This window comes from Canis lupus, chromosome 35 (assembly GCF_048164855.1).
Source record: "Canis lupus baileyi chromosome 35, mCanLup2.hap1, whole genome shotgun sequence".
In the NCBI taxonomy this organism is placed as follows: Eukaryota; Metazoa; Chordata; class Mammalia; order Carnivora; family Canidae; genus Canis; species Canis lupus.
In genome coordinates this window covers 29,650,843-29,669,147 of record NC_132872.1, presented here as the reverse complement: position 1 = coordinate 29,669,147, position 18,305 = coordinate 29,650,843, and the positions used below count along the sequence as shown (strand labels likewise).

Sequence of the window (18,305 nt, the reverse complement as noted above, 5' to 3'; positions counted from 1 at the left end):
CAGAGAGAGAGAGAGGCGGAGACATAGGAGAGGGAGAAGCAGGCTCCATGCACCGGGAGCCCGACGTGGGATTCGACCCCGGGTCTCCAGGATCGTGCCCTGGGCCAAAGGCAAGCGCCAAACCGCTGCGCCACCCAGGGATCCCCTCTCTCTCTCTTTTTAAGATTTTAATTATTTATTCATGAGAGACACAGAGAGAGGCAGAGACACAGGCAGAGAGAGAAGCAGGCTCCCTGCGGGGATCCCAATGCGGGACTTGATCTGGGACTGGGCTCATGTCCTGAGCCGAAGGCAGATGCTCAAACACAGAGCCCCCCAGGCGTCCCTAGTCCTGTTATCTTGATTTATTTTCTTCGCTAAACTATTAGTAAATAAATATTTAAACTATGATATTGTAAAATTATATTTGGTCTTTGCCCCGGATCCAAGCCAGAGCTCCTAAAACCCTTGTAATTTCCTAAGTGATAAGAGGGATTAGAACGCCTTTTGTTATAAAATTTGGTTTTTGTTAATATGAAAGGAGCAACTTTTGTTATTGATAACAGGCTTTTTTCGACCACACTTTATTTTATGTTAATGAAGTGGCTTTGGAAAGCCTCTAAGGATGTCAGGGGAACCAATGTGCAAGTCTGTACCCCTTTTCCCATACTTTGCTTTATGTATTCCCTCTGTCTGTTCCTTAATTGTATCTTTTTATAATAAATCACTAATTTAGTAAGTAAACCCTTTTCCTGAGTTCTGAGAGCCATATAGCAAATTGTTGAACCCAAGGATGGGGCTTGTGGGTACCCTTAACTTATGGCAGATCGGTCAGAAGTACTGGAGGCCTCGATCCCCCGTTGGCATCTGAAGGGCAGCTTTGTAGGGCTTAGCCCTTCACCTTTGGGATCTGACACTAACTTCAGGGGAATAGGTGAGAACGGAGTTAAATCGTTACACAGGCGGCCAGTGTTTTCAGAGAATTGGAGGATTGCCTGGTGAGGAAAAATACACCAGCACACGTACATACATATAGTGTGTGTGTGTGTGTGTGTGTGTGGTCACATATGCCAAGTTGTCCTTTGTGTGCATGCCCCTGTGTCCGTTTCCAGGGCTCCCGCAGACTCCTGTAGACGGCAAAGCCTAGGCCGGGGGAGTTTCCTTTCTCAGGTCTGCAGGATCACAGTCAGAGGCGGAGGCCCCGGGGAGCAGGACTGGTGGCTGACCTGCGTCCTGTCCCTGAGTCTTCACATGCTCCCCTGGTGCCTCTCCTGGGAGAGCACCAGTTGTGTTGGGGTAGCGCCCACCTCATTTTGGCTTAATAACCTTACGGATACTATTTCGCAATACAGTTGGATTCTGAAATACTGGGGGCTAAGTCTTCAGCAAATGAATTTGGGGGTGGGGAGGAGACACAATTTAGCTCATGACAGAATTACTGTCAGTATTACTATTTTTGGGGACACCTGGGTGGCTCAGCGGTTGAGTACCTGCCCCTGGCTCGGCGTGATCCGCCGTTTCAGGATTGAGTCCCACGTCGGGCTCCCTGCCTGGAGCCTGCTTCTCCCTCTGCGTATGTCTGTGCCTTTCTCTCTGTGTGTCTTTCATGAATAAATAAGTAAATAAAATCTTTAAAAAAAAAAGGCAAGCTGCCTTTATAAAAAGAAAAATATTGTGTTTTATGCTCTGTCTCCCCAGCTAGAATGTTAGCTTCCTGAAGGCAAGCAGTGTTGTCGTATTTTAGTATCTACGTGATACCAAGTGTTCTAGACCCTGAGGAGTTCTTTCATCTTGAACACTCCTTTGATCTCTGGAAAATTCTCTTATTTCATGGATTTCGTGTCCTCCACTTCCAGTTCTCTGTCTCACCTTTCCAGTACTCCCACTAATTAAAATCTGGACCTACTTGATTGATCCTACTTGTCTCATCTTCAATCTGTTCTACTATTTTGGAATATTTCTTCAACCTTAGCTTCTAAACACTTCTACGAAACACTCCCTATTTTGATAGACGTATGTCCAGCCCTAGAGCCCTCTGCTTGGTCCTGCCCCATGGCCTTCTGTCATTGTTCTAGGGGTGCTACACATTTGTCAGTCTTTCTTACTATGCCTCTTGTCTTCTGAATTTTCGGTTTCTTCCTAGGCCATTCTTAAAATTTTGCTCTTGCTCTTCACATGGCTTAAGCATTACTCACCCAGAATTACCTGGCAATCATCTTTTTCAAATGGGACAATAAAAGACTAGGTTTATTTTAGGGGTGGGATCCTTTCTCCTACTGATGTCACTTAATGATGAGATGGCAGTTACTTCGATGCCCCCTTCAAGGAAGAGCGTGGAGGTCTTTGGTTTCAGGGGCAAACACCAACGCTGGCCGCTTTAAGTCTCTCAAATACTTTATTCGACTTACAGGGATAAAAACCTCCCAACTTTTTACCTGGCTGCTGTAAATGGGAGTGTGGGGTCCATGGTTTCTCATACGTGCTCTGAACAGTACCCTTGTTGTCAGTCTTTGTTCTTATCACAAGACATCTGACCTTTCCAGGCCCCGGACTCTGTGGGCCCCCGGGTCCATTATGCCCCCTGTGGCTGTTGTCCGGACCTGCTCTACTCTCTTCGCCTGCTGTTGCTGCTTCACCTGCACATCATGTTTCACAAACATTTTTTTTTTTTTTTTTTACCTTATGTTCAGGGTGTCTAAGGAAGTTTGAGGAAAGAAAACTTAGTCATCAGTTTGCTTGTCTTGAATTAAGAGTCTTCGGTCTTGTAAATAATTGAACACAGGGAACTGAATCTGAACTTACTTTGATGGTGTGGATCTTCACTGTAAACTTCCGTTATTGTCACGTTCTCCAGGTTGTCAAAATACAGATGTGAGACATGGGGCTGTTCGTACACTTAAATCCAGTAGTGATTGCTTGGAGTTGATCACCCGGCAGCAGGACTACAACTTCTCTAGTTTTCTCTTGGTAGATTACCTTCCTGCCATCCATCTACTCTTATTGTCAAGGCTTTCTACCTTGAACTTTTCTTTACCTTAAAACATCCTGGTTCCCTGTTCATGCCCCCATGTGTTTCAGATGAAGGGCTGGAGCCCCATCTCCTCTGAAGCCAACTCCTACATTTGCTGTGTGAAGCCCTAGGACTGTTTTCCTGGATCTGCATTTACAAATATATTCAAGTTTTCCTCTAAAAAAAACCCAAAGAAACCAAACCAAGAAACAAAAAAACCTTTTTTTCCAGTCTTTTCCCAAAGCTACACTTTAATCAGGTGAAACCGTTTTTATTTCCTTTCTAAGTTTTATCTTCCTTTAAATACAGGTATTGGCTTAGTGTCTGTCTTTAATACTTACTTTCTTGCTCATTTCCTGGGAAATCCTACTTACTCTGATGACTTCAGCCCTCACCAAATCCTAACTCCGTTCCTGAAGAAGTTCTGATGTTTTCTCTCTCACCTACTCATTAGTACCACTCAGTATATTCAAAGACAAACCCATTAATCATGGTCTTCCTCTATCCTCTTACCCTTAAAAAAACAAAACAAAGAACCAGCAAACACATTCTCTGTTTTTCCCATGTTGATTGACCTGATTATCATTTTTGAGTCACCCAAGGATCCATTAGAAAGAAATAGTTGTAAAGCTAGAAACCACCCAGAGTTAGAAACCACCCAGAGTTCTTACAGTCCAAGTCACGGTATGGTTAGTGTCAAGTATAAACTTCCTTGCTCTCTAACCTCATAGTGTCCTTTTCCTGCATCTAACCAGACTTCTCCATTTTCCTGATCACACACAGGTCTGCAATCAAGGCCTTACGCCCTGGAGGGTTACTTGTGTACTCTACATGCACACTTTCCAAGGCAGAAAATCAAGATGTCATCAGTGAAATTTTAAACTCCTACAGTAACATCATACCTGTGGACATTAAGGAAATGGCAAGGACTTGCTCCCGAGACTTCACGTTTGCTCCCACTGGCCAGGAATGTGGACTCCTGGTGATTCCAGATAAGGGGAAAGCCTGGGGCCCAATGTATATAGCCAAATTGAAGAAATCATAGACTGTAAAATTGGTCATAAATATTTCGTAAGCCATGTCAGTGCATTATTATATTTATTTTTCTAGGCTATGTGTTAACGTTTAAATAATTATGAAGTTATTTTCCCTGGGACTGTTTGGAATCTTATTTATTTAATACTTGGCATCTCATAACCTAGGCTTAAGAATTTTCCAGGTGTATTTTTTTCCTAAAAATGTATCTGTGGCACTGGTTTCAGGTGTTGCAGATGGTGTTTGTTCTGTATAATAAATCTGCTGTCTTTTGGTTGGCATTTTGCAGTTAAATTAATCAGATTATATGGTTTTATGCATAATGTTTAGGAATACATTCAATTTATGATGTTGGTGCTTTGAACCTTTAAAAATGCACATTTGGCTGTTCCTTTTATAATTTATCTCATCAAATATACAGATTTCTTTCAGACCTCACCCCCGCCCCCGCAACCTTTTTCCTTAAGAACCGATCAGTATTCTTAGACTAACTTCTTAAGCGGCACTATTTCTAGTTCTAGAAAATAGGTGTCCTACTTGCCATGTTGTTTTCCACTAAGGATTATCTTCTGTTTACTGCAAAGGTCAGTGACTCTATTGACACCAGCTTTATTTCTCCTTTTTTTGTATTCACAAATACAAATTGAAAGGGTAAATTATGTTGAAAGGCTGTTAGAACAGCAGATTCACATGCACAAGTTTGACTTTCGACATTCAACTTGTAGAATAATGGAGTCTTTCCAGCAGGCTATAAAGCAAGTACTTGTAACAAAACCAGAATGATTAATAACTGCAATAACTGAACTATATTTGGAGAGTTTTGTTACATAATTGCAGTCATAATGAGCACTACAGAATCTGATTATCTTACAGTCGCAATCTGGAGGGGCTTTTTATTTCACTCTGTTATGAAATGTTATATGAGAGTATGATGTCACGTATTAATGCACAAGGGGGAGATGCCTAATGACAGGGATTACACTGTTACCAAAACCCAATACCATTTGCTAAGTGCCTCTCCCTGTTTACCTATGTCTTGGGAATATTGTGTACATTTCTGTATATGTACTTAGGGTTTTAGCTTCAGGTTTGGATCATGTGTTTTCTCTGGAAATTGCTTCACTTAGAGCCAAATATACTTTTCCAACTATTAAGAAAAATTATGCAGTATACTTCAAAAGGTAATTATCTATTTGAAAATTAACTTAAAAAAGAATGAACTGACCGTAGAAATAGAAAATTCTGCTGAAGCTGAATCCTTTTGAATTTGTTTACTGTATTTTGCGTATTTAAACCAGAGACTATTTTTTCCTGAACTCTTTTTTTTTTTTTTTTAATTTGTGATAGAGAGAGAGAGGCAGAGACACAGGCAGAGGGAGAAGCAGGCTCCATGCACCGGGAGCCCGACATGGGATTCGATCCTGGGTCTCCAGGATCGCGCCCTGGGCCAAAGGCAGGCGCTAAACCGCTGCGCCACCCAGGGATCCCTTTTTTTTTTTTTTTTAATTTGCAAGCATACATAAGCAGTTTCTTATAGCTGGGGAAGAAAAGGCTAGATCTCTTGGACTCAGTGAAATAATCTGGATGCATACAAAAAATATAAAAGACAATGGAAATTATATTTATTTACTTACTAAGTTTGTACTTGTTAGTTTTTTTTCAGTTTAAAACTTTGTCTTCAGATACTGTAGGTTTAAAAGTGTATTTATTCTGTGTAGGTTAATCACAAAGTAAATTTTCCCAGTGCACTTTGCTGAATGTCATTATTTTTCCCCCATGCTGCCATGAAGCCTAATCTGAATACTCAGTATTGGATTTGACGTTCCTATGATTACTGAAAAATGCAAATATAGATGCATATATAACTTACTTTATTATTAATATTAATTATAATGAAACAGTTGGCATTTATGGAGCCTTAAATATTTGATTAAGTTCTTTATATATATATGTTATCTTTTTTGATCTTTAAAACAGCTTAAGGAGTATTATACCTGCCTTTTGTGAATGAGAATAGCCTAGCTCGGTGCAGTTTGTAGCTTTGCCAGGCGACACTGGTAAGTAAAGAGTAGAGCCAAGACTAAAACTAGCTGCAGTGGCCAGGCCCCACTCCCCATACTATGGTGCCTCAGAAGAAGCAGATTATAGGAACCCCCAAGGTTACCAACTGGCCCTCCCTTATCCTAGGTTATCTTTGCACTTGTAGGCAGTTCTTTAGTCACAGAGGATCAAAGGGTTAAACCAATCCTTGAGGGGTAAAAAAAACTGCAGTATTTCAGAATGTGTTCTAGACTACTTCTTGGGGTTGCAGTACCCAGAAATCTCCCATGGAGGTGCTCTGTGCCTTCCCTTTCTTCGCAGGTGCTGAACTGAAGAATTGAAATTTGGAGCAGCCTTGCAATGTCATTTGAAAAGCAAGGGGTAATTGATATTACTTTCTGTGGCATTGAGTTACTTTCAAAATAGCTTTGTAAGAATTTAGGTTGCTTACCAACACATTAACTTCTCTCTGCCTTCAGCACACTGAATAGCCACGAGTTTCAGAAATACAGTATGAATAAATATAATGCATTTAAATGGTTTATACTGAATTTTTAAAGCATTTGATATTATCTGTGGTTTGAAATCAAGGCAGCCTACCGTCCTTTATCCTATTATATGTATCCATATAGCCTCATATTCAAGATTGCATGTTACTCCCTTAGCAATATTGTGAAAAATATCCTTGTATACAATGTGAGTAGGCGTAACATAATAGGTAACCAGAACACTTCCTACATGACTAAATAAAGTAATCCCCAATCTAATAGACCATCATCCAAGAAGGCTTTATACCTGGAAGATAAGCATCAGATGATCTGCATAGGCTAATGCAACTCCTGTGGAATACAAAGAGAATCGGAACCGATAGCAACAGTTTTATTAGATGCAGAGAAGTCCTTTGATGCAATTGAATGGGACGACTTGTATTATGTGTTAGGTAAATTTGACTTTGGGGACAAATATAGCAGCACAACCCATTTGTGTGGTTCAAATCAATGGTTTACAATCTCCCTTTCCTTGCCTTATTGCTGCATTGGGGGGTGAGTAAAGATGGTACCCATTACTGATGTTACCTTCCAGGCTGACATTGGAGTTACAATATCACCCAGATCCCATGAGTATCTGAAGGATATTCAGATGAAGGTTCACAAATTAACTAATGTCTGCTGATAACGTACTACTGTGTGCTGAAAGCCCTAACAGCATCTGTCCTGAAAACATTAAAAGCAATGTCAGTATTTGGAATGGCTTCAGGCTGCAAAGTCAATGGGAAAAAATCAGAAATACTATCTTAACAGAAGAGTGTTAATATTACTTGTTGTGTGACATTTAAAATAAAAATTTAACAAGAATTGATTTGGGATCCTCTTTAGGGAATGACTAAACAATAGAATTAAAAAAAAAAAAGTTAAAAACATTGACCTGTAATTCAATGCTCAGATTTTTAAAAAGTAGGTTTCACTAAATCTAAGGAGGAAGAAAGCCTGGTAAAGCATATATACCTCTTTAAAATTTAATTAGCTCACTCAGATATTAACTCCATACCTTTCTGTAGCTTTTCACAAATGAAGAAAGTAATTTTCCTGATCATGTGAGATCAGAGTCACGTTGAAACTGAGTAAAAGCAGATGCTGCCTTAGAAAAAGGAGGTTTGCCTCACTGGAAGCTATTGGATGGCATACGTCACGACTCAGTCAAGCTTGCTATGGCTTGTCAGAAGGAATTTTCTGCTGCATATTGCAGTGGAAGAGCCTATTACACACAAATAACTGTACAACCTAGCAGAATCAACAGAGACTAAAAACATACAGCCTATTGAAAAATAAGCAACAGGCCCCAGTTTCTAACTATTCTTAAAAACAAATAGGAGTACAATTGCAGCTATTAACAAGAAAGGACAAAGTTAGGAGAGGTTAGCATTGGTGATAGAAAAGGGGACTGAGCTCGTTCCAGCTTCTAATCACTAAGCTATGGAGAGAGAGACTTCGTTCACTCATCCGCACACACAAGGTATTAGCAACCTTTCCAAAACCAGTAAACCACCTTCTGGCATTACATCACCTTACATTAATGGTCGGGGTGAGGGGTGGAGAAATAGGACCAAGGCCCCAGGGCTGACTCATGAACTGTTGTTAGCACAGATGGATTAGCGTGGGCTTGCAGTTCATAACTGCCGACTTCTAAGAGAAAGGAAAAAAGGACGTGATGGTGGCAACTGGCTCTAACGCTACTGGAAATTGTCATGTATGATATAGCCCTGGATGGCCAACTGGCTGTACCATGTTGCCACAGATAGGTATCCCTCTTGACTTGATTATAAAAAACTTCAGTTTAGGTTTTAAATCATAACAAATGTGTCAAATAAACATGACAGATATGCACAAACTACCTGTGTTCTTCCTTTAAAAAAAAATTGGCTTTATCATATAGTCTACCACCAGTCATCTCTGTTAAATCTTCTATATGAAGCCATAGCTGTGCCCATAGACAGATGATTTCCAGCCACCTAGTGCACCTGACCGTACGAGTTAGCAGGTTCCTTTCTCGCCCCACAGCATCGAGTTGGCTGAAGCAAGTTCAGGGAGTTTCACAAGAGGTGACTGAACCAGGAGAATGGTTCAGGAGAGGGTTAAGGAGGACTTGGAATATCACTCGGGGGTAGGGTCTCGATTGAGTCAGTCAAGCATGTTTCACAGCGAAGGACACTAGTAGGCCTATAGGGTTGTAGGACACACTGCCAGGACGCACGTCCACTTGTGTGTTCATCTGTCTGGGTCACACCCTCTGCATTCACTGAGGACTTTGCGTCTAGCTCATACCTTCTCCGTCGGAACTCCTGGCGTGTCAAGGCTGAATTCAGCACCTTTATGGAAAGCCCATTCGATATCCTACCTTTCCGGTTCTTGGCCTCCCTCTCTCAATGGCTCTTATCTCCATTGCCTTCAGTATCTTACAGTAATTCTTGGGCATTTCCTCGAACTTGATGTTATCTACAGGCACACTCTGCAATGGAGCTTTCTACGGGATGGCAGTGTCTTACCTGCCCTGTGCAATACGGACAACATGGTAGCCACGTGTGGTACCTAGTGTGTAGCTAGTGTGACAGAGGAACATACTGTATATTTTTATGGATTTAAATACAAGTATCCACCTGTGGCTATAAGCTACCATACTGGGTAGCGCAGATCTAGGATTTCTCTGCTTAGGAAAATTTAAATCAGTACCTCTGTCCCTCCAGCTTTCTTACCTTCCCAATCTCATTAAAACTGCAATTCAATCGCCTTGACACCTGTAAGGTTTTAAACCTTTATCGCTCGGCCCATTCATCTCTTTTCATTTTCTATCCTAAACCCTATGGTTGATGCCTTAAACCATATCTCCTCCCACTTTTGGGTTCTACTGCATCTGGCGTTTAAAGTTGCACCTCTGGATCAGCCCAGTGGCTCCTGCATCCACCTCCATCATACCTAGATGGCTGAGCACTGTTTGGGAGAAAAGAAAACCATACAGCAGTGCAGACTTCATATTCACTACATATTCATACCCCCGTGCAGATTAAGTTCAGCACAGATTCACGTTCCCCGGCCTCCCCTGAGACTTTTACACTATCAATAACTTTGGCTGTTGTTTGGCCAGCTTCCTTTTCCAATCCTATTAGTGAGTTTCCAAAACTTCCACTATTGTCTACAGATGTCCTATACCAACACCTTCCTCATTTCTCTCAGAAACCAACACCTTCCACATTTCTCTCAGAAGATGGTCCTGCCTCTAACTTCCTTGAGAAGACTATGGCCAGCAGACTGAATGTCCCTAATCTTTACTCATGCATGCTCCTCCTCATTTTATTTAGAAGCACCACCATCCATCTGGCCTGAGAATCTGGAAACCTGGGAGCCATATTCAATTTTTCTCTCTCCTTGCTTTTGCTCTCACCTCTAGGTAATAACCAAGTCTTACCATTTTTATTATTCTCTCTTAACACCATTGGCATTGCCCTAGTTAAGGCCACCTCAGCTATTGAATTTTCTTCCCAATTCATCTTCCTACCTCCTGCCTCACACTTCACAATCCACACTCTCTATTGCTGCTGAAGTTCTGTTCCTACAATAAAATCCCATCATACCATTACCCTGCTTAAAATTCTTCAATGATCTTTAAAAAGGGAGGGGGGTGGGCAGCCCAGGTGGCTCAGCAGTTTAGTGCCACCTTCAGCCTGGGGCGTGATCCTGGGGACCTGGGATCGAGTCCCACATCCGACTCCCTGCAGGGAGCCTGCTTCTCCCTCTGCCTGTGTCTCTGCTTCTCTTTCTATGTACACACTCTCATGAATAAATAAATAAAATATCTAAAAAAAAAATTAAAAAAAAGGGAGGGGGGTTGCCTGGGTAGCACAGTCAGTTAAGAGTCCAACTCTTGGTTTTGGCTCAAGTCGCAATCTCATGGTCATGAGATTGAGCCCCATGTCAGGCCCTGTGCTCAGTGAAGAGTCTGCTTGAGAGTCTCTCTCTGTCTCCCTCTACCCCTCCTCATGCTCTCTCTTTCTCAAATAAAGAAATAAATTTTATTTTAAATTTTTCAATGGCTCCCTGTGGCCTATAGGATGAAATCTGAGCCCTTAGTATTTCATGCTAGGTCCTCTTGCTTTGAGATCTGCATCTTTCTCAATCTCTCTCTTTCTTTCTTTCTCTCTCTCTCTCTCTCTCTCTCTCTCTCACACACACACACACACACACACACAAATTCCATCCTTGTTAACTTCATCAAAATTTGAATCCTCACATCAGGGAAACCCAATACCACAGTGTATGAAGTGTCCCCACTTATTGTTTGGGATGTCCTTTAAATAATTTGCCAGTGTCCCCACTCTGTAATTAGCTAGAGTTCTTACTAGAAGGCTTGATTTTTTTTCCAATATTTTTAAGAATATATAGTCTCTTTTTCTTATACTCTTACCTGAAAACAGTAAAGGCCATATTTTAGGCTGCAATACTTAGTTTTTCCATAGTGAATTGAAAGAATAGTCCAACCATTTTCAAAAGCTTGTGCATTGGACTGAGAGATGTAAATTAAATAGAGAATCCAGTATATTATGAGCATGCTTAGGCATGCATACAGTGTGGGAAAATTTTAAAATGAAATAGGCTCAATAATAAGGTTGGAATGCCAATGGATAAATCCATAATTGTCTTCTAGAGGATACTTCAAACCTACAAGGAATATCCAAGGGCAGAACAGCAGGTGAGAATGTCTTAAAATAGAAAAAGAAATTGTACTTCAGCACATCAAGGACAGTCAAAAAATAGATTATTAAAGTGGCACTTGCAGAAACTACAGAAAAATCTTATTCTTTATAAACTTATCAGTTGCTCCAGAGTTGTTTTTGTTGTTTTGTTGAATATGATTTGGAGCTACTTCTGCCTTTAACTTTATCTGTAACATTAAATCTTGGTTGCCTAATTTTTAAAGTAAAATAGATTATCTCTAAAGGAAGTATGTTTTGAGCCACTGCAATATTGCGAGCATTGTTCTACTTATTTACGTACTTGTTATTTTATGTAGTTCAGTTTCTTCTCTTTTATAAAGTTCTCTGACCTAAAACTTGAGATTGGGATAACGGGCTAATACTGTATACTAAAGTCAAGAGAGCAAATAGAACGGCCGTAGTGAGCCACAATAGTCCAGGAGGAGTGGATCGGTACAGGAGTAAGATCTGAGAGTCAAAGTGTCCCACAAGGGCGAAGCCGGTGGGAGAGCCTGGTTGAAGAGGACACCTGCCCGTGTTAGTCCATATTCTTGGCAGCGACATTCATCTTGCTAAACTGGCATTTCTGTAAAGCCAAGATTCCAGGAAGCTTGGTTGTTTCCATTTCTTTTTCGTAGAAAATCAAAGAATGATGTTTTTTACTTCTAATGTATCTCAAACTTTGGAAGTATGAAAGCCTGCTTTTGAAAGAGCAAAAATATTTTCTGAGGCTCCAGTGTTTTATTATTTATTTAAAAATAGAACAATGTAGAGTAGCGCCAGGGTGGTTCACTGGGTTATGGCCTCAGGCTCCTGGGATCGAACCTCAGGTCGGGCTCCCTGCTCAGCCGGGAGTCTGCTTCTCCTTCTCCCTCCACCCCTCCCCTCCCCTCCCCTCACTTGTACGTGCTCTCTCTCAAATAAATAAAACTGTAAAAAAAATAAAATAAAATAGAACAGTGTATAAAATTCTGTATACATATAGTTTCATACAATTCTAAAGTCAACAAACCTTATAAAGATCTTAAAAATTGAAAAACACAGTTGAAATAAACATTAATTAATGCGGATGACACTGTTCAATTGAAACTGTTCCCACTTGAAATCTGAGTCTGGTATTAACCGTTAAGGTGGAGGGCTTGAGGTTCAGCCTGTCTTGGCCATCATGCATCAATTGATTTCTCAATTGTTGCACCAATTTTCTCTATTCCTTCTAAAGAAAACCCTTCATTTTTGTGTGTTCTATGATGCTGTTTTATCTCCCAAGTTTTCCTGTTAGGAACACCGTTAGGGGGCTGAAGTTAGGTCACAGATGTTAAAACAGTACTGCTTCATTTCACCTTGGTGAAAACAGAAATACCTTAAGCACTGGAATCTTATTGTAACCCTTAACCCTCCAGATAATACAGAGTATGCCTAAAAAAAAAAATACAGAGTATGCCTATGTTTATTTTTTTGAAGATTTATTTTAGAGAGAGAACCCGTGTGAGCGAGTGGGAGGAGGGGCAGAGGGAGAGAGAGAGAAACTCCAGAAGACTCGTCGCTGAGAACACAGCCCCACATGGGGCTCAGTCTCATGGCCCTGAGATCATTACCTGAGCGGAAATCAAGAATCAGATGCTTAACTGACTGAGTCACCCAGGTGCCCCTGTATTTTTTTTATTTATTTAATTTATTTATTTATTTTAGAATGGCTTCAGTGAACTTTGGTGTGAGAAATACTTCTCCGGTCTTTATTGACACTTCTGAATAGGGAAACATGAAGCTTCCTGTGACAAGTACGTCGCAGAGGGTTTACCAGGAGAAAGAGAAGCATGCAGAAATCAATTTGAGTAAAAGGATAGGACATCTTCGGTACTCGGTTCATCCCTCCAAATATTTCCAGGCCAGGGCGCTTTCCTTGTTATGGGAAGGTTGGTCAGATGATGTGTCATCCATCCAGGACATTTATGAGGGTGGAAGGGCAAGCTGTTAACAATGTCAGCAGGACAACTGAGGAAACCAGGACTATCACGGTCTGTGGTCGGGAGGGGGTGCTTGAGCATTCGAGTAGATCAAATGTATCTCGGGCTTCATGAGAAAACTCTCGTCCCTCTTGCACACTTTCCTGCAGTCCCCGATGTCTGCAGACATGAGCTGCTCCTCCATCTCAGCACAAATAAAAGCCTCTTTAATTAAAAAAAAAAAAAAAAGAAGTAGACTTCCTTTCTACTTCTTTGCCTGAAATCTAAAGCATGAGGATCTCCTTTTAGTCCACAACTCAAAATGCCTCACTCCGCTTTCTAACGACTTCAATCTGATACAATTTTTTATGAAGCTTTGACAAGATCCCAGCTGAGATAACAGATAGTGAGGATGAAGAGTGGAAACTCAGGAGGGTCATTTGGACTTTTGTGAAAAAAATGTGAATCACATCTATAAGATGACACCCACATATCCACATATGAACATACCAAAATCTTAATTATGCAATACATTTTTATTACACTTTCTATTGTACTTCACTGTGTGTGTGTGTGTGTGTGTGTTTAACAAATTGCAGGTTTGTGCCAACCCTGTATCGACTGAGTCTGTTGGTGTCATTTTCCCGACACTGTTTGCTCGCTTCATGTCTCATTTTCATGATTCACATTTTCATGATTCTCTCAATATTTCAAAGGTTTTCACTCCTCCTTATAGTTCTCTGTGATCAGGGGTAGCAACTGGCTGAAAGCTCAATGATAGCTGACGTCGTTTGGCAATAAAGCCATTTTTAAGGTATGCACGTTTGTTTACTGTTATTTTGACTCCAGTGTAGTGAGTGTGCAGCGCTGTATTAGTTTCGGGTGTGCAGTGTGGCGATTCGGCAGTGTCCTGCATCACTCCGTGCTCAGCGTGGTAAGTGCCCTCCGTAATCCCCGTCACCTAGCTACCCCCCCACCTCCCCTCTGCTGACCAGCAGTTTGTTCTCTTTAGTTCAGAGTCTGGTTCTTGGCTTGTCTCTTCCTCTTTTTCCCCCTTTGTTCATTTGTCTCTTAAATTCCACATATGAGTGAAATAATACGGAATTTGTCTTTCTCCGACATATTTTGCTTAACATTATCCTCTCTAGCTCCAACCATGTCATCACAGAGGGCAATATTTCATTCTTTTTTATAGTTAAAATTTCAGTGTGTGTATATACACACACATATACATTGTTGTTTACAAGTATACTTAAGGTCCACACTTAAGGACCTACGGTAGAGTGTAAACAGAACTTGTGCGTGCACTGGGACGCACAAAATTTGACTCTTTAGTGTGCTATTGTTTTTATTTCAGTGGTCTAGAACCAAACCCACGGCATCTCCAAGGTATGCTTGTACTTATTTTTGAACTTGAGATGTACCCCCTCTCTTCCACATGTATATATATGTCTGTATAATTTTTATTTTATTTTATTTTTTTATTTATTTGAGAGAGAGCAGAGTGGGGGGACACTGGGAGAGGGAGAGAGAGAATCTCCAGCAGACTGCTCCCTGAGTGAGGAGCCCGACGTGGGCCTTGATCTCAGGCCCCTGAGACTATGACCTGAGCCAGAGTCAAGAGCTGATGCTCAACTGATGGAGCCACCCAGGCACCCCGCATGTCTGTTTAATTTTTTAAAAACTGCCTGTGACTCACTTGGTTGACTTCATGGTCCACTAGTGGCTTGTTATCTGCAGTTTGAAAAGACTGCTAACCAGCCACGCCTACTGTGTCAAATGAGGCAAAAACGTCCATAACGGTCCTGCATTAATTCACATCCACCTGCCTTCACGGACCTTCAACATACTGTCTTGCTCTTGGCTTAAATAACAGTTAATTTCAGAACACTTTAAAAAAAATCCTCTATAAAACATAATATACTATGTTATTCAAAATCCTCCCTGTGTAGGGACCCTAATAATGAATTTTTCTTAGATTTCAGTGAGTGTTTTCAGGTTAGGTAAATCAGGTTATTTCCCATTTTGCCTGGGGTGCTGAGAAACATAGCTAAATTCTGTGAACAATTGCAGCAAATATCTCTGTGTCTCTTCACCCACCTCATTCTCTGTGTGGCTTTTCTTCTCCTTTCCAGATAAGATGATCCTATTGTGTAATGTTTACTGGTGTATGTGCCAGAGTCACCTGCTGAGTTTGTGATATTAGGCAAATTAGTGAACCTCTTTGTATCTTAGTTTCATCATCAGTAAAGTTATAATAATAATAATAATAATTTCTATAGTATAGGTTTTTGTGAGAGCTAACGAGGTAATACTTGTAAATACTTCGAACATGGCTTAGCTTGTAGTAAGAGGACAACTGATAAATAAAGTAATCATGGCATCATTTGAAGTTTTAAAAGCAAACATACAAGTAGTTATTTATTTTTTATTTCCCAATCTTACAGAACCAGCCAACTCCCATAAAAATAAAATCTAATCTGAGGTGAGCATATAAATGTCTCTGTATCTTATTCTAGAACTATCTCTGTAGAAGGGGAAATAAGAGATACCGAATGTTTTCTCTTGGAACCTCGAGGCCAGGTCGCTCCCCCCAGCTCCTTACTTCTTTGTAATATTTATGTACGAGTTTGTTTCCCACTAGTTTGCAAGGTACCTGAAGGTCAGTCTTTGAATTCCCCCAGCACGTCATTCAGTACTTTGCTATAGTAGGTATTTCATAAATGTTTACTGAAATCAATGCATTTGACTGGTTCTTTTCAATGTCAATAAAGTAAGGAAGTTCTCAATAAGGAGTAAAAAGCCACACCAGAGTTTGGTGGAAGCACAGAGAGAGTTTGGTATTCAGAATGTTAGCTGGGGCAGCAAGGCCCACTGAGGATGCCCAGCTGCCCTCTCAGCGGTGGTTAAGAGCACGGGCTCATTGGTAAATTTGGATATAAAAATCTTGTCTCTGTCGCTTCCCAGTTATTCAGATGTGGGCAGATTATGTAGCCTCTTGACTCCATCTATGGTAAAGACAATGAAAAGATCATATCTAAAGTACTTGGCACAGTGGCTGATATGCAGGAAGCTGCTGTGTTAGGTTTTCTTTTGCTGTGTCATGAAGTACCACAAACTTACCATTTTAAAATTTACTATTTTGAAAGTCCAAGACCTTGGGTCAATGGTCCAAGACCTTGTGACTGGGCCCTCTGTTTATGAAGGCTGAATCAGGAGGCGAGCCAAGCATGCTCATCTAGAGGTGAGACCAGGGAGAGATCTCTTTCCAAGATCTCTCAATTTCTTGGTCCAATTTTGCTACTAACCATTGGCTAGAAACACTCTCAGTAACTAGATGCCACTGGCAGATCCTTGTCACATGGCCCTATCCCTGGGCCTTCTCTCTCTATGAATCTCTCTCTCCTTTTAAAGATTTTATTCATTTATGAGAGACACACAGAGAGAGAGGCAGAGACCCAGGCAGAGGGAGAAGCAGGCTCCATGCAGGGAGCCCGATATAGGACTCGATCCCAGGACACGACCTGAGCCGAAGGCAGACACTCCACCACTGAGCCACCCAGGTACCCTTTGTGACTCTCTTAATCCTCTAACTTTTTTTTCCCTCAGAAAAGGCTCCCACCACTTTAAGCGCTCCTGTGATTAGATGAGGCCCACCTAAGGTCATCTCCCTTTTCATGAACTCCTAGTCAACTGATCAGCCTTGGGAGTGAGATTTCATCATAGTCATAGGTCTGGCTCCTGCTCAGGAGGAGGGGATGACACAAGGGGGAGGGTCATGGGGGGACCTTAGGGGCCATCCTAGACCTCTGTGTAACACAAGAAGGAATTTCAGATCCCTTCTGAATGAGCACTTATGTTTCAGGAAGTAAGTGAGTAAAGAGAGAGCGAATCACATTTCATTTCACCGTTCGACATTCAGGAAGTGTGTGCACTGTAGTAAGTATGAGAAACTTGTGGTTGGTGTTCCCGGGCTGCACGCCTTTGTTACTGTAAGCATCTCGCCATTCCGGGTATGATTCTACTACTTATGTATATGTATTAATTATGTAACATGGCCCTTGACTATTAAACAGGGGGTAAATGGAAGAAAATAATTTTTTTTTAGGACTGGAATAAAAACTGGCTATGTTAGGTTTCTTGACACCTGGTAGATCTTCAATATAGCACTGTCCTAAGAGATTTTTAAAGGTAATTTTGATTATATACTGTTTACACTTAATGCCCTGTTTCTAGAACCTAAATTCAATAAAGAAACAACTCTCCTATATTTTTCTTTTTTAAAAAAGATTTTATTTATTTATTCATAGACACAGAGAGAGGGGGGCAGAGACACAGGCAGAGGGAGAAGCAGGCTCCATGCAGGGAGCCCGATGTGGGACTCAATCCCGGGTCTCCAGGATCACACCCCAGGCTGCAGGCGGTGCTAAACCGCTGCGCCACCGGGGCTGCCCTCTACTATATTTTTCTTATTGTTATTATCATCTCAGACCCCTTGAGATAACAGATGAGAGAAAAATTATTGAAAGGGTGTAGAGTTGGGAAGGTATGGGTTCTTTTTCATATCTCTCCTGCATCAGGTGGTTTAAACAAAAAATTTGTTATGATTTTCAGTTGTAGGAATATATTCAGTGCTGTAGGGAGTACAGAAAAATACAAAGTTACCTTTATTGTCAGGAAATTTTCAATCTCACTGCAAAGGTAAGATGCAACTATGAAGAACTAAGTCACAGGAGAAGGCAGTATGTAATCATAAGCCAATGAATAGTGATTGTTGCGTGATAGAGTTATAATTAGAAGCTGGAGATGTTGAGGATAGCTAAGGGAAGTGCGGGACCACAGCCAAACCTATGGAGATGGGAAGGGTGTCACCACATGGGGAGAAGGAAAGAGGATGTTTCAGGAGGGTGGGGAGGCTGTCTGACTTGAGTCCAGAGCTCAACTAAATGGATAGGAAGAGATCAAGTTGAAAACGTAGCTACTGGAACTTCAAGTGGGAACCCAAAGAGTTGGGACATAAATAGGCAACGGCAGTCCATTGAACCTTTTTAGA

General features: G+C 41.2%; 1 protein-coding gene across 5 annotated transcripts in view; it reads left to right on the top strand.

Moving 5' to 3' along the window:
* Positions 1-7,419, top strand: part of NSUN3 (NOP2/Sun RNA methyltransferase 3) — a 55,121-nt gene extending 47,702 nt beyond the window's left edge. For all 5 annotated transcript variants that reach the window (XM_072811786.1, XM_072811789.1, XM_072811790.1 and 2 more), the window contains one exon: positions 3,773-7,419. In XM_072811786.1, coding sequence (XP_072667887.1) covers positions 3,773-4,034 — 262 coding nt within the window. In that variant the 3' untranslated portion in view covers positions 4,035-7,419. The remainder of the gene's footprint in view (positions 1-3,772) is intronic.
* The last annotated feature ends 10,886 nt before the right edge of the window (positions 7,420-18,305 follow it).